At 35.5% G+C, this 14,279-nt stretch overlaps 1 protein-coding gene across 2 annotated transcripts in view; it reads left to right on the forward strand.

The window, feature by feature from the left end:
* LOC111043828 (vesicular glutamate transporter 1-like) overlaps positions 1 to 14,279 on the forward strand; it is a 120,313-nt gene that overhangs the window by 86,742 nt on the left and 19,292 nt on the right. For both annotated transcript variants that reach the window (XM_039428521.1, XM_039428522.1), the window contains exons 3-8: positions 7,242 to 7,304; positions 8,049 to 8,218; positions 9,517 to 9,584; positions 11,587 to 11,658; positions 12,105 to 12,223; positions 12,881 to 12,992. In XM_039428521.1, coding sequence (XP_039284455.1) covers positions 7,242 to 7,304; positions 8,049 to 8,218; positions 9,517 to 9,584; positions 11,587 to 11,658; positions 12,105 to 12,223; positions 12,881 to 12,992 — 604 coding nt within the window. The remainder of the gene's footprint in view (positions 1 to 7,241; positions 7,305 to 8,048; positions 8,219 to 9,516; positions 9,585 to 11,586; positions 11,659 to 12,104; positions 12,224 to 12,880; positions 12,993 to 14,279) is intronic.

Raw genomic sequence — 14,279 nt, forward strand, 5'->3', positions numbered from 1 at the left:
CTCCAGCCCATCCTATCATCGTCCTTGTCAATCCAAGTCACTGCCATTTCAATAACAATCGCTCGTATAGTACAGTCATTGATGTGGTGATGATCGTTGGAGGGGAAGTTGGTCATTAATTTCGTGAAATATTACCAAGTGAAATGAAGACTGAAAAGAAAGTCATTATTAGAGATTGCTATCTTTTAGTGTATTAGTGTTGGGAGTTCAGTTTGCGTCAACTCCACATTTATAAAAAATATGGAGTTTTTTACTGAAGCTGAAATCCCACACAATAGTATTTTATTATCAGCATCTTGAACGTTTCCAGTACAGTGAGAATATTATACCCATAGAATCTAATAGGACTATCCATACTCGCTCGGCTGGGCTGAGTGGGAATAATCCAATTTGAACTCTTTGGCATTATATTTTCACTGTACCGGATACGTTCACTGATACTGATATGTGAGAATCTAACTTGAAATTTAAAGTGATGCGTGATTTCTTCAATTGCATGAACTACAGTCTAATAATTAATCTAGGATGTTTAGGCTTTCTAGAGTTTACCGAGAGTTTCTAGAGTTTTCCATTTTTTAATTCTTGTGACGAGATTTATTTAAAAATCAATCTGAGATTACATACAATATGTTATTACATAGTCTTATCATCATCTCTTGAGCTCAATGTTGTCCTCCTTCCTGAGAAAGTTTGAGGATGATTAACTTTTTCTATTGATCCATGATACTATATTTTTTGATCTACAATGAATTATAATTTGAATTGAAGTCTCTGAAATCGATTTTACAAAAAATATACATCTGGAATGACGGTTGTCAATAATTTGAAACACCAGAAAAACCAGAATCTAATGTATGCATGCATGCTCTGGAAAGGATATTATCAAATAATCAGAAGGTTGTAGTGGGAAGAAGCTATCCAGATCTCAATAATAATTTGTTTGCCGGGGGTGGAAGATTAATGGATGTGGACCACAAACAGCAATTGCGGTAATTGCTCGCCACATGTGAAGTAATCACACCAGAAGAGTCTCCAGGGAAAGTGAAAGGGTTGTCGAAAAAGCCATGAAATAGTAATTACTTTTGGGGTCAGAACAGAGAGAAGAGACCGCAATCGGAAGAGGAAAAGTGTTGAGGAACAAATGTCATGTAAGAGTATAGTATTAATATTATCAAAGAAGTGGCTCTAAATTATCAATGGAAGGACAGATGAAGGGAAAAAGGAAGTAGGGGATCTAAATTACGATGAGTGCAGAAATGATTTGAAAAATTATAAATATTTCCTGAAACCGTGGCTTGAAGAAGAGACAACACTAACGTGAGAGGATGTTTCATGTTCGAAAGAATGATGTTTGAAAAACCTTGGGGGTTGAGGTGATGAAATTGAAAGATGAATTAATAAATTATTAATGCAAACCAAACATATCAATTGAGTAATGTAATTTATTCTATTATGATATGAAACATAGATTAAAGAAACTGAGATTTAGGGAGAAATAAAGAATAAAACACAGACTCTACCATACCATACCTAATGGTGTATGGGCTAGCTCTGTGTGGGCTTTGGCCTCCGTGAACTAAGACTGTATTCAGGCAATAAAAATATATCATTGAAAATATAAATTTATGCACAATGAATAGACTGATGGATAAGATAGAGTCTAATGTTAGTGGAGGAGAGGAACACAAACCTAATGACAAGAAGATGATTTGAGAATATGACAAGAAGACTTGTGCTCACTTTCAGTGGTGAGCTTGTGGTAATCGATAAGATAGAATGCCTCTCCTGACCCAGTGTGACTGGACCCAAAGAGCTTCCAGACTCCCTTCTCCAGTAATGGAGCACATAAACACACTTTGAAGATGTTTTTTCTCGCCCTTTCGTCTGACAGGTATTCCACACTCGCACATTTTTACAATATAGTACAAGTAATATCCCAGATGAAGTCAAGTGTCTTCTCCTTTCAATTACATGCACACATTTCTACAGTACAATTACAATTATATATTTCTCTAAGTCGTTCTACAAATGTACATTTTTATTGTACTGGACCCATTACTGAAACGATTCCTTCTAGTTCAGTCAAAATTCTCAGCTACAGAATCGAGTTGGACTTGGAATATTTAGTACTGATATTGCCTTATTGGAGAAGGAATATAAATTCGTACTTTATGCATTACTCATTGGATCAATGAGAAACACATGTCACGTAACACTTTTGTATTTCTATTGGTGGGTACTAATGTTAGGTGGACCGTAAACTACGGTTTATTATATCACCCAGGTTTGACCAATCATGAGACTACAGCTTCCTTGTGATACATGACCATTTTAGAATGACAAAACTGTTTTGTTCCAATTTTTTTCAAATAATTCTAAATTATTCTGTCTGTATTTAAACAATGTTCTTTCAGCAGAGAATTATGGTGACCTCTATTACCTTTTTACTAGCCCTCTTACATAACAGAACCATATGAAAAACATTTTCAAAACTGTTATGAGTTTTAATATTTTATCAGCTTCACTGTTGATTAACAGCCTTTTATTTACAAGCGAACCTGAACCGCTAATTCTACAATTTGCGTATTTCACAGTCCAGCCTAGACCAATTAATTCACGCTAGATGGAAGCTGAGAAAAACTCTACAAAAATTCAAATGTAGATATTAACAATCTAGAAACATTGCATACATCTCACTTTTGCAAATGGAGTCAATGGCGAAACAAGTAGTTTAAAACTTGGTCAACATTTTTCCAGATAGTCAACATTTTTAGCTTCTGATGTAGTTGACCAAACTAAAGATCATGGAAAATGGCATCCATGATTCCCAGAGTATGACTTGAATATCTTGGTAATATTATAGTATTTGAGTGATTTTTTTCGGACTTCATTTTTGATTCAATAAATTCACAGCATTCAAATCACCTATCTAATTCATTTTTCAAGTTCATGCGTAATTTGGTTCCACATCTGCTCGTACATAATTATCCATACGACAGAACACAGATCTTCTTCATCATTATTATTTTGAGAGCATCAACCAAGCTTTGTAAGGATATCACTCCTAATCAAAACTAAAAGACCTTTTTCATTACTTTTCTCCCAACTTTGAACGGAGAAGTTCGAGTACTAATTGTGTGTGATTGAAGAGTGTCGTCGACTCCACCAACAATAATTATAATTATGATGTTAGGAGGAGTGAAGAGTGTGTATTGTCGCAGTGCGGAGACGATCCCTCCAACAACCGCAGATGACGGCTCATTAGACAAAGAGGGTAGAGTTGAATGAAATGAGAAGGAAAGGAGAGGTAGGAGGAGAAAAGAAGAAGGAGGTGAGTGAGTAGATGAGGACATGAAGGAATTGGTGGAGGAGGAGGGAGAGTTGAATGAGGAGAAGGAGAAGAAAGAGGAGGAGGCTGATAATTGAAGGATGAATGAAGCCGAATGGATAATTGAAAAGGTGACGGGTCTGAAGGAGTGAAGGAGTGAAGGAGTGAAGGAGTGAAGGAGTGAAGGAGTGAAGGAGTGAAGGAGTGAGTGCCTGTGCATCGGTCTGAATGCATTTGAGAATTGGGAAAGTTGTGAAGCGCTCCTCAGAGAAAGATGGTTGGATTGAAGGTGAGGAGAGCGACAGGAAAGAGAAGAAGGAGGGATGATGGATGTGGGAGGAGTAGGGGGTGGACGGGAAGAAAGTTAGAGAATGATTATTAATGTTGAAAAATGGAAGCCGAGAGAGAATGAAATGAAGAGGATGGAAGAAAGAAGAAGAGAATGGAGGATGATTCGCACATATCAGTATAAACATAGTATCACATATCAGAGTCAGTGTTGGTACAGAGAAAATATATTTCACTTGAGTTCTAAAGGGACTGTTCCCACTCAGCCCAGCCGACTATTCCTATGAATAGTCCTATTAAAACGTATATGGGAATAATATTCTCACTTTACCAGGCACGTTCACTGATATGAATATGTGGGAATCTGCCTTTATTATACAAGAGGAAAGATTAGAAAATAGGGCAGGTGAAATTTTTTTCAGAAAATAGAACTAAAGATAAGAAAGGGTGAAGAAGGGGTAAAATGAGGAAGAGAGAGAAAAGTAGATAATGGAGGGAAAAGAAGGTTTCAAGAAGAGGATTATAAAATAAGACAATGAAAAAAAGCAGTATGAACAGGAATATCAGGAAAGATAAGAAATATCAGGAATAAGGCAAAGGACTAAGAAGGAATTAATAGAGTAGATGAGAAGAAGTTCAGTATGATTTTTAAAAATAAAGATAGGAAAGGGAGTAGAAGCCGACGAAGTTAAAGCTAAGAAGAAGGAATGTTGAAAAAACTAACTAGTATTGAAATGACTGGATTGCAGAGCTCTAGACCGTCAGATAAGTATGAGAAAAATAAGACAATGAAAATAAGACTATATAGTAGGAGGAAAATAAATTGATAGAGAAATAATGAAAATGAAAGGGATAGAGGAGCAAGATAAGAAGACGAATATGATAAGAGAACACTGATAAAAATAAACAGTTCCACTGTAAGATGGGAATATGGATAAAATTGGAGAGAAACAGGGATAACCAAGAATAAGAGAAATAAGGTGAGAATGCAAGGGATGAGAGAAGAGAAGGGAAGTAATTGGCCGTAAGAGTAGTGAGAGGTGGTGAGGGGTGAGGGGTGAATGGGGTCTCGTTTCGGTTAGCTCTTGATGTCAGTACCAACTCTCAGACACCTCTCGAGTGGAGGAGGTGGTCTCTCGAATAGGACTCCCTTGGGTGCAGGGCAGAGCCATCATGTCAATAGCCCTCTCTCACTCTAGCGTTCAAGCACAACCAACTGATTTTTTTCATTCTCTCGTTCCAATAGTACCAGCCTCTGTATTGGAAATTGCAATCATGAAATTAGAGTTTATAATCTCTTAAAAAGTATTGGTGGTGATTATTCATTTATTGAAGCGTTTACGTGTTTAGACTCTACTTCTCTATACTTGCCGTTTTTTACGTTCAATCAGAGGGTAGAGGAGGAAGAGCATACAAACCTTCATTCATTATGAACCTTTCTTAAATCCATGTTCTTTCCATGGCCAAACACATTTGAAGCTGACGAAGTTCCTCACCATACATTGAATGTGGCTGAAAAAATGTAGGATAAATTAATAAATATTATCCTGTATAAGTTTTGATAAGCTATAGTAAAAGTAACGAATATCTACTAACCTGATAAAAACTGAACCAATATCAATGGCAACAAACAATGTTTTCACAACTCACACATAAAAAACAATAAATAATATAAACAGGTCATGGAAAAAAGAGTTATATATCATTTAGAAATTGGGATTTGAGTTATGGGAGCTAACAAGCTTAAACGCAAAACAGGATGGAAAAGCTGGATAAATTAATAGTTTGCGAGAAGAGAGAGAACGAAAGACAAGACTGCAAGTGACCGAGAGCGTGGATTAATATTTTATCTAGATATATTGAGATTTCAGTTATGAAGCTATAAAGCTTAAAATAAAAAGAAGAAGAGAAACTATTGTTGTATATTTTAGAGGGAAAGAGAGATAAGGAGAGACAAAAGAGCAAGTGATCAAGCGAAAGAGGAAGAGGAAATATTGATAAATATTTCATAGGAGAAGAGAGATAACGAAAGACAGAGGAGCAAGTGATCAAGAGAAGAGAAGCCGATTGAAATTCGAGAAGGTTCCAATATTATGAGAGCAAGGCCTTTGAAAAACGTCGACAACATAAGCCTATTAATTGGGCAGAAAGCCTCATCATTGCAATGCTAATGACCAAGTTGACGGAAGCACAAAGCAACCAGAATGGCAGCCTCAGTAATGGAGCCATTACCTGCCACTCTAATCCTCTTATGCAGCTCATGTCAAACAGAACTTACCCCTCTACCCACTTTCGATCAACCCCTCATCTACCCACCCCCACCACAACCCAACCCTACAACCTGAGTCATACCACCAGTGACGATCAGCTCAAAACAATAGATACAAAATCATTATAAACATTAAAAATATTAATAATACTCCATGATAAGAATGTAATACTTTGATAGATCAGTTGACATTGAACGAATTGAGAATTGCATTGATCTCTCAAATAGCTAAAAGCTAGAGGGATTAAAATATCTATGAATTTTGTATTTAATGAGATGTGTATTGAAATAAATTAATTGAAATTGAAATTGAACATTTTTAAGAATAGGAAGGCAACGAGGCTTGACGGAATTAACGTTTAATTATTCCAATGTGGAGGGATATTGTTATATTAATGCTTCATTATTTTATATGAGTTGGAAGTTAGAAGTGATTCCAAAAAGTTGAAAAATTGCTATAGAATAAAACTCAATAATCATTATAGAGAAATAAGCGTTCTGAATACTTGATATGAAAACAGCCGATTTTAGGCATGTCCTTAGCATTATTACAAAGTCCTTCTATTGCAATATTCTTACACCTCAGCTTAACTTCTCTACTGAATTTGAACATTTCTTGTTCATTTGTCTTGAAAAGCTGAGTAAACGCAGAAAAATGCTGACAAACCGTTGATTCTGGGCGAATATCCAAAATCCTTCTATCACAACATTTTCACTTTTCAGCTTAAATTTTATACTCAATTTGTACACTTTTTCTTTTCGAAAAAGCTGAGAAAACGCAGAAATATAAGTCGTGGAAGGAAAATCTGTGGTCTTACCACCGCTCCAACATTGCTAGACCACCAGCCTGCTACTGATTGAGTTTCAAGTGGGAGCAAATTTGTAGTGGCGTGGAAGAATGTTTGCTGGAGCTTAGAGCTTAGTAATAAAAGTTGTTTGTGTCACTTTCAAGTTGCAGTTTAAAGACTCAACTTTATTATTCATTAAAAGGACCCCAAAAACACTCAACGCAGTACTAAATTCAACTTTATGTCTCCCAAATGAAGTTGTCTCAACCAGCCAGCTGACTATTATCAACCGTAGCCCTTATTGGTTTTTCTGAAAACATACTTGTTCCTTCCCTCGCATTACTTTCAGGTTTTGAGGGTTGAATGTTGTTAAGCATTTATCAAATTGGCTCTACGTCGAAAAGTATTATTGAATCGACAATCTTTGTCAATTTGATTTGAATGGATATTCATAATTAAATTATAATGCAATCCTATCATCTATCTCCCAATCACTGGCTGCTTGAATTCATTTAGGTAGCCTATTATTAATGTATCATTATCTAATGTATATTATTTTTATTTCCAGAAATATCGAATATGAGGAATTTGAGTTACCTAACAAAGACTTACAACACCAGGAATCCGTGGGGTAAGTAGGGGCTGGACGAACATTTTTCAAATACAGTGAAACTAAGTACAAAAGAATAATACCTGCACCACAACCCCTTCATAAAAATATTTTATCTGAATGATAGGTATCCTTACAGCTGTAGAGTTATAATATTGATCTGACTGGATACGTCTATGTGTCATTGATCATATTTCAAGTTCCTTTGTAGTGCAGAATGTGATTCAGTGGTGGATACCCAATAGGTTTCATAGAACGATTTGAAGCTGTTACTGCCACTAATTTACTTGAATTCTAGAAATTAATCGAAACTTTTACACGATTATCGATTGCCAGTTCAATCATTAATTCACAATTAACTTGTTATTTTTAAGTTTGATCTAGAAAATCCAAATATTTCTAGAGTTAACTCTCGAATAGCATAGTATTCTAAGAGATCACTGGAGATTGATAAAAATATAATGGTTCGACAACCGAAACTACCCGAATTACATGAAGAAAGTAGTTATCCGAAGTGTTGTTGACAACTACAAGTAGCTCTATCCAATATTATCTGAGTCTATGTATATTATAAAGTGCCAGTTACACAAAAACCGGTTAAATTTTAATCGTGATTAATTTCACGAGAACCAATCAGAGAAGCCTTCTTTTCAAAAGCCTTCTTTTCTTCCTTCGATTGGTTATCTTGAAATTAATCACGATTAAAATTTAACATATGTTTTAGCAGCTGGGCCATAGTATAGTATTATATTAACTGTATTCCAGGAAGGGCTACTATGGCGGGGCAGATGAGATGGGAGGGGGGAGGGGAGCCGGTACCCCCGACTCCCTGCCGGAACCCGAGCGACCCCCCCTCCGCCACATCGACAAATACATCAAGCCGGAGCTTCCCTGTCTCACCAAGCGATACACGGTCGCACTGCTCACTTGCGTAGGTACGACACCAGTTCATATTTCACAACAATATTATTATCGAGTCATTAAATTTCCATGTAGAAGTCGGGATGATAATTTGCCCTGTAATGGATAAATATCTGAACTAATGCAAAATACTTAGTTGAAATAGAAAAAAATAACATAAGTAAAAGGGTGGGCTACTATAGTTCATATTGAAGATATTGTGTAGTCCTTGAAAATACTGTACATTCTACATGATGAATAGAAAATCTATATCCATTGTTGTATTCCGTTGTTACACCATCAATAGATTCATCATCAAATGTGGCTTCATAGATGAGTGGCAGAAAGGGCCGACTGTGCCCTAACTTCGCTCTCTAGGGAAAATACAGGCGGTCTTTCTATTTTATTAGATATTCTCTATTCAACTTGACCGCATACTAGTGATTGTTAATGTAATGGTATAACAACTGAACCTTGTTTTATGAAACTTGAACCCCTATTAAAAACTTCAATAAAAATAAGGGTGAGATAGATACAATTGAATTAAACAACCGTAAAACGACCTCATCACAATGTCATCAGATTCATCTATCATTTTTCCTAGAGAAATCCATCTAGCTTCCATCATCATCTTATGGTCGTTAAATTTGATTGAATCTCCGTGAAACTGTCTATATTCAAATATATATTTCAAATATTTAATAAAACAATATAAAAAATCTTAAAGTACCCTTTATTTTTAGAAAAACTTTGAAATAGTTCAACAGGTTATAGTTTTATAACCTGACGATGGTGTGATCACCGAAACTAGTTGTTGAACTATTTTAAAGTTTTTTCTTTAAATAAAGGGTGCTTTAAGATTTTCTATTTTGTTTTATTAATTTAAAAAGTAGCCCATGCGAAAGAAGTGTTTTTTCAAATATTTATTCTGTGGATTTTTTTGAGCCCGATCCAATTACCTTACCTCCTTTATATTCATTGTGTTCGATAAGAAATTGCCAGGCTAGATGTTACATGTGAATAGCCCTTTCTAGATAAGTTGAGAATAGTCACTTTCGAAAAAATGACTTCATCTGGGAGAAAAGAGAATTTATCTGGGAGAAACGTTAAAAGAGAAACTTTGCATCAAGTTCCCAATATAATTTTACAATCATGGCATCTTAATAAAAATACCTAAACTTTACTGCTCATTTATATTGTACCTATTCAAGACCTATATGGGACTTTCAGTAAGTGCAAGACCTTTAAGATCTTCTACATACTACATACTAAATTATAGTAGGCTTATTATCACTTTTATTAACTCAATAGTATTTGGATTCTGTTTTGACAGGTTTCATAATATCATTTGGAATGAGGTGTAACATGGGAATGGCAAAATTACGCTTCGAGAGGAGACCGGTGAGTTACTGTCTTTATTTATCTACAGCCTTTCATAATAATCACAGAGATCGTACAAATATGTTTTAACTGACTCCTTTTTCTTCATAATTTGAAACCTAATTCTCAAGTACAATCAGATAGAAACCTCTCATATTATTCAGTATTATCGTTATGATTTGATGATTGAAAATAAGATCCAATCTTGATGAATGATCTAATCGATGTACAGTGGATCCAAAAATGTGGAAAGAGGGGAACTATTTGTGAATTCATCTCATCTATTTATTACAAACTAGCAGGTACCCGTGCTTCGCAAGGGTCTATTTTAAAACTTGGCGTAATGAAATCCAGAAGAATTGAAAATAGGCCTATAAGAATCCTCGGTTGATTAAGAATTTATAAGCAGCATTTCAAGTAAATCAGTCCAGTAGTTCAGACGTGATGATGCGTAAAACATAATTCCCCTATCCTCTACACGTGTGTATACGTGTTTAAGCCAGTCCTTTCCACTATTATAGAATAGAAGATGAAAGATAGATGGATATATCATCCATTTACCTATTATCTTCTATACTATAACAAAGGAAATGAATGAGAATAAATTTTGAAAGGTTTGAAATATCGATGTGCGGTTTTCACCATATTTTTTCTCTGGAAATCCTGTATAGGAATCATGTATCATATTATTAAAACATAATTATTGAATGCGTCAAACATAATTTTCCTATACTACTTTACACCTGTATACGTGTATAATCCAGTTCTTTAATATAGACTAATAAAAATTTTTGATTCCGACCATATGATTTGGTGATTTTTTTATGAAATCGTATGTACTATCAATGAAGTTTGAACATTAATTCTGAAAAATCTAGAAGGAAAAATGAAATTTGGGCTTCCAGGTGCACGAAATTGATATTTTTAGAATATATATTCAAAATTAGGAGATCTAAATCATTCCCGTTTTTCCGGTATGCAATCCACAATTTGACATGTTTTGATGCGAACAAACGAACAAACAAACACACGAACAAACACAACCCTACTCTCTCTTATTATATAGATAATACTAGCCGTCAGGCTCGCTTCGCTCGCCATATCCGTCTAGCCAGGGGGCTCCGCCCCCTGGACCACCGTCTGGATCGTTCAGGAATGAGAACAGCAGGCTCGCTTCGCTCGCCTGCATTTTTCATTTGAGCATTTTTTATCATATGTTAGGAGAATCCAGTCGGGGGTCCAGACTAAACGTCTTGCTCAACGGGGTATTGCGAGCGAAGGGAGCCTGTCGGCTAGTAATATAATATTCCCAGGATTGAAGTAGCAGTGCCCAATCAATTTTTCCGCGATAAATGCATTTAAATCTTCAACTTGGTGCCAACCTAACAAAGTCAACTCAACTTAATGCCAACCTGACCAAAAAATTATTAATGTAGTTGCCAGTTAACAACTGTTTCGAAGAGGTACTCTATCTAGATTATAGTTCTATAGTAACATATGATATGGAAATTCCAATGATAATTAAGAGATTGGGAGAAGAAGAATATACATGCTAAAAGACGAACTTTAAACCCTTAAAAACAACCCTTAGAGTTAAAATATTGCCAAAAGATTTCTTAGTGCGCCTCTAAAGGGCCAACTGAACATACCTACCAAATTTGAACGTTTTTGGTCCGGTAGATTTTTAGTTCTGCGAGTGAGTGAGTGAGTGAGTGAGTGAGTGAGTGAGTGAGTCAGTCAGTCAGTCAGTGAGTGAGTGCCATTTCGCTTTTATATATATAGAAGATAATGTTAACACCATCACACTATTATTTTATACTAGTAATCATATTTACAGTGTTTGGTTTTGCTAAAAGTACGTAAAAATTGGTGGGGACTATTGATATATCACTTAATCACAATATTATTTCATTCAAATTTATGACAGGAGTTTTCACAGATAGCTGCAATACAAAGTTGAATGACTGTTCAATAAATAACTTTCTGCTCACGCTGCAATTAATTTGATGGATGGAATACAAAGGATCAAGTAACCAGCAGTAACTCATCAGAAACAACCACACATGCACCATCTGGTGATGACGATGATGATGACGTAAGTATAATGATTTCATAGTCACATAGCTTAATATTCAACTTACATTGAATACGATTTCTTTAGATACATTGGTTTAATTTGTGCAAATTTCTCAAAATTTTTTGAAGTTTTCATGTAAATTTTAGTCAACTACAATAATTCTTAGTATGAAAATTCTTTGGTACATCGTGACTCTACTCATGATGTAAATTTTTGTTCAAATAATTTATTCTAAAGAGTACTCAATTTTCTCAGAACATGAGATTCAGTTGATATAGTTTTGAATGTGGCGTCATACGACAAGAGATACGACTGGTACAGTTTCGACATATTCTGAAAACGGACTTTGTATACTCTTAGAATTAAATGGAGCAAGGGTAGAGGGTGGACTTTGAGGTGTAGGTTTTAAGAGTGTGAAGTAAAGTAGGCTTATTCAATTGAAAATGAGTTGTGGGAATTTGCAGGACGTGAGATTCAACTGGTCGGTAGCCGTGGAGAGCGCAGTCGACTCCTCTTTCTTCTGGGGCTACCTGCTCACTCAGGTGCCTGGTGGATTCCTAGCTTCAAAGTACCCTGCAAATAGGTAATATCCTTGCAATTACTACATATAACCATAGGAAAAAGATGGCATAAGAACTAAGAAGATATCCTTATGCTATCTTAGTTATATGAGATAACTTATGATCTTTATCATGACATATGACACTTCTATTCGGATTCTCATTAAAGTGAGGCTCAGTGCACACGGTGTGGCTGTTTCATAACTACCGTTGCAAACCACTCACAAATCAGTTGCGCGCGCAACTGTTTTGCAACCTTGCATTCAAGTGGGGATAAGCAAACGACGCAAATTCTTGAATCAGTTTGCAATGGTAGTTGTAGTTGTAGAACAGTCACTTCGTTTGGACTTTTATTATTATAGCCGTAACTTTCTTTTACAATTTCATTCTAGAAAACTTAATAGTGTAATCTCGAAATTTTCTGCAGTAGATTAATATTGTGAATAAGTTAATATTACTTTCATTTTTCCAATCAAAAGAGTCATAAATCTAAGTATCAATTAGATTGGACTATTCATATTAGGTGTAATATGAAATCAAATTGTATTGCTCTGTGCAATTGGTAATTCATCAATGGTATTGTACTCATTAAGGTAGGCTTGTACTCCTAGTATAGTTTAATCAATATTATTATTTGAGCACTTGAGGAATCTTCATCAATGTCTATAATTGTTTTGCAGAATATTCGGAACAGCAATAGCGATATCTTCCTTCCTGAATCTTCTAGTTCCGGCTGCAACTAGTGTGCCAGAATTTCTCATCATAATTCGCGTTATGCAGGGTCTAGTAGAGGTAAGATCCACATTCAGATCTGAAAAAACTAATAAACAGTGCTGGTGATAGAAAATAATTCATAAACCTACAAAACTGGTTGAGGTCTCCCGAAACTATTCAACGATACTTCCCTTTAATATTATGAATAGAATCAATTGGGATATATCCATTAGAAATTCGGCGATGATGCCTAATGCATTCTACTTTACATATTCTGCTTCATTCATTCTACTTTACTTGTACTATTTATATATAGTGAGTTTAACCACCAACATTCACTTGACGGTATCCAATTTACTTTGACTGTTGAGTTTTCTGCAGAATAGCATTTATATTCTCCAGAAATATAATGTGTATAGAATGAATAGAAGTGCAAGTCCTTGCCTGATGTAAAACATGTTAAAATTTGTTTCCAATACAGTCTATCAATATTTTCCAACAACTCAATAAAATCATCCAGCTATTCTTGTGTCAGTCAATTTACGATGCTCTCTCCCTCAGGCAGCTCGTAGCTTTGCACCCTCATCCCTCCATTGTAACGGCACAATATTCGAGACCGGGTTCGGATTTATTTCCGAAAAATGTTTTGTCACGATAGAATGCCGGAGAATAAAGAAGAGGAAGACGGGATAGGAAAGGATAGAGGAAGCACAATCACAGCGCTTTATCCGCGGATAACATCATCACATACTCCCCTCCCTCCACCATCGTTATCTTTCTTCCTCCCTCACCCATTTATATTGTCCTTCTTCCTCATTCCTTCCCTCGTCGGTTTCATGTATTATTTTATCCGCTTCTTCCAGCCAGTGAGCATCAATGGCTTTGAACCCATCACTCAAATCGACTCGCTGATTCCCTCCTGCCATTTGCCCGCATTAGAGCCTGTCCACTGATCTTTGCAGAATCGTTCACTCTAAGCCACTTGTCAACGCCGGTTTTGTTGCTCCGAATGAGAATCGGGCGATGTGATTTGGGTACACGGTTAAGCGATTGTTGGATAGATTTAAATTACTATGAATAATGAAGTAGAATGTATAAATTTCTTCTCATCTCGAATTTCTGATTTGGGAAACAGAGTCAAACTGTGAAACTGTGAAGATACATATATTGCCGTGCTTTCTCCAAAATACTCTTTATTTCAATTATTGTTACAGATTCTCCTATTATTTATATTAATTTCATTAGAATTTACTTTGTTCCTGCTATCTAAAAATTTAGTGTTATTGGAAACGTGGAGTAAATAAAAAAATGTAATCAATAATATTGTTGATTACAATAGTAATCAATAATTTTTGATTACAATAA

Source organism: Nilaparvata lugens, chromosome 5 (genome assembly GCF_014356525.2).
Source record: "Nilaparvata lugens isolate BPH chromosome 5, ASM1435652v1, whole genome shotgun sequence".
Taxonomy (NCBI): Eukaryota; Metazoa; Arthropoda; class Insecta; order Hemiptera; family Delphacidae; genus Nilaparvata; species Nilaparvata lugens.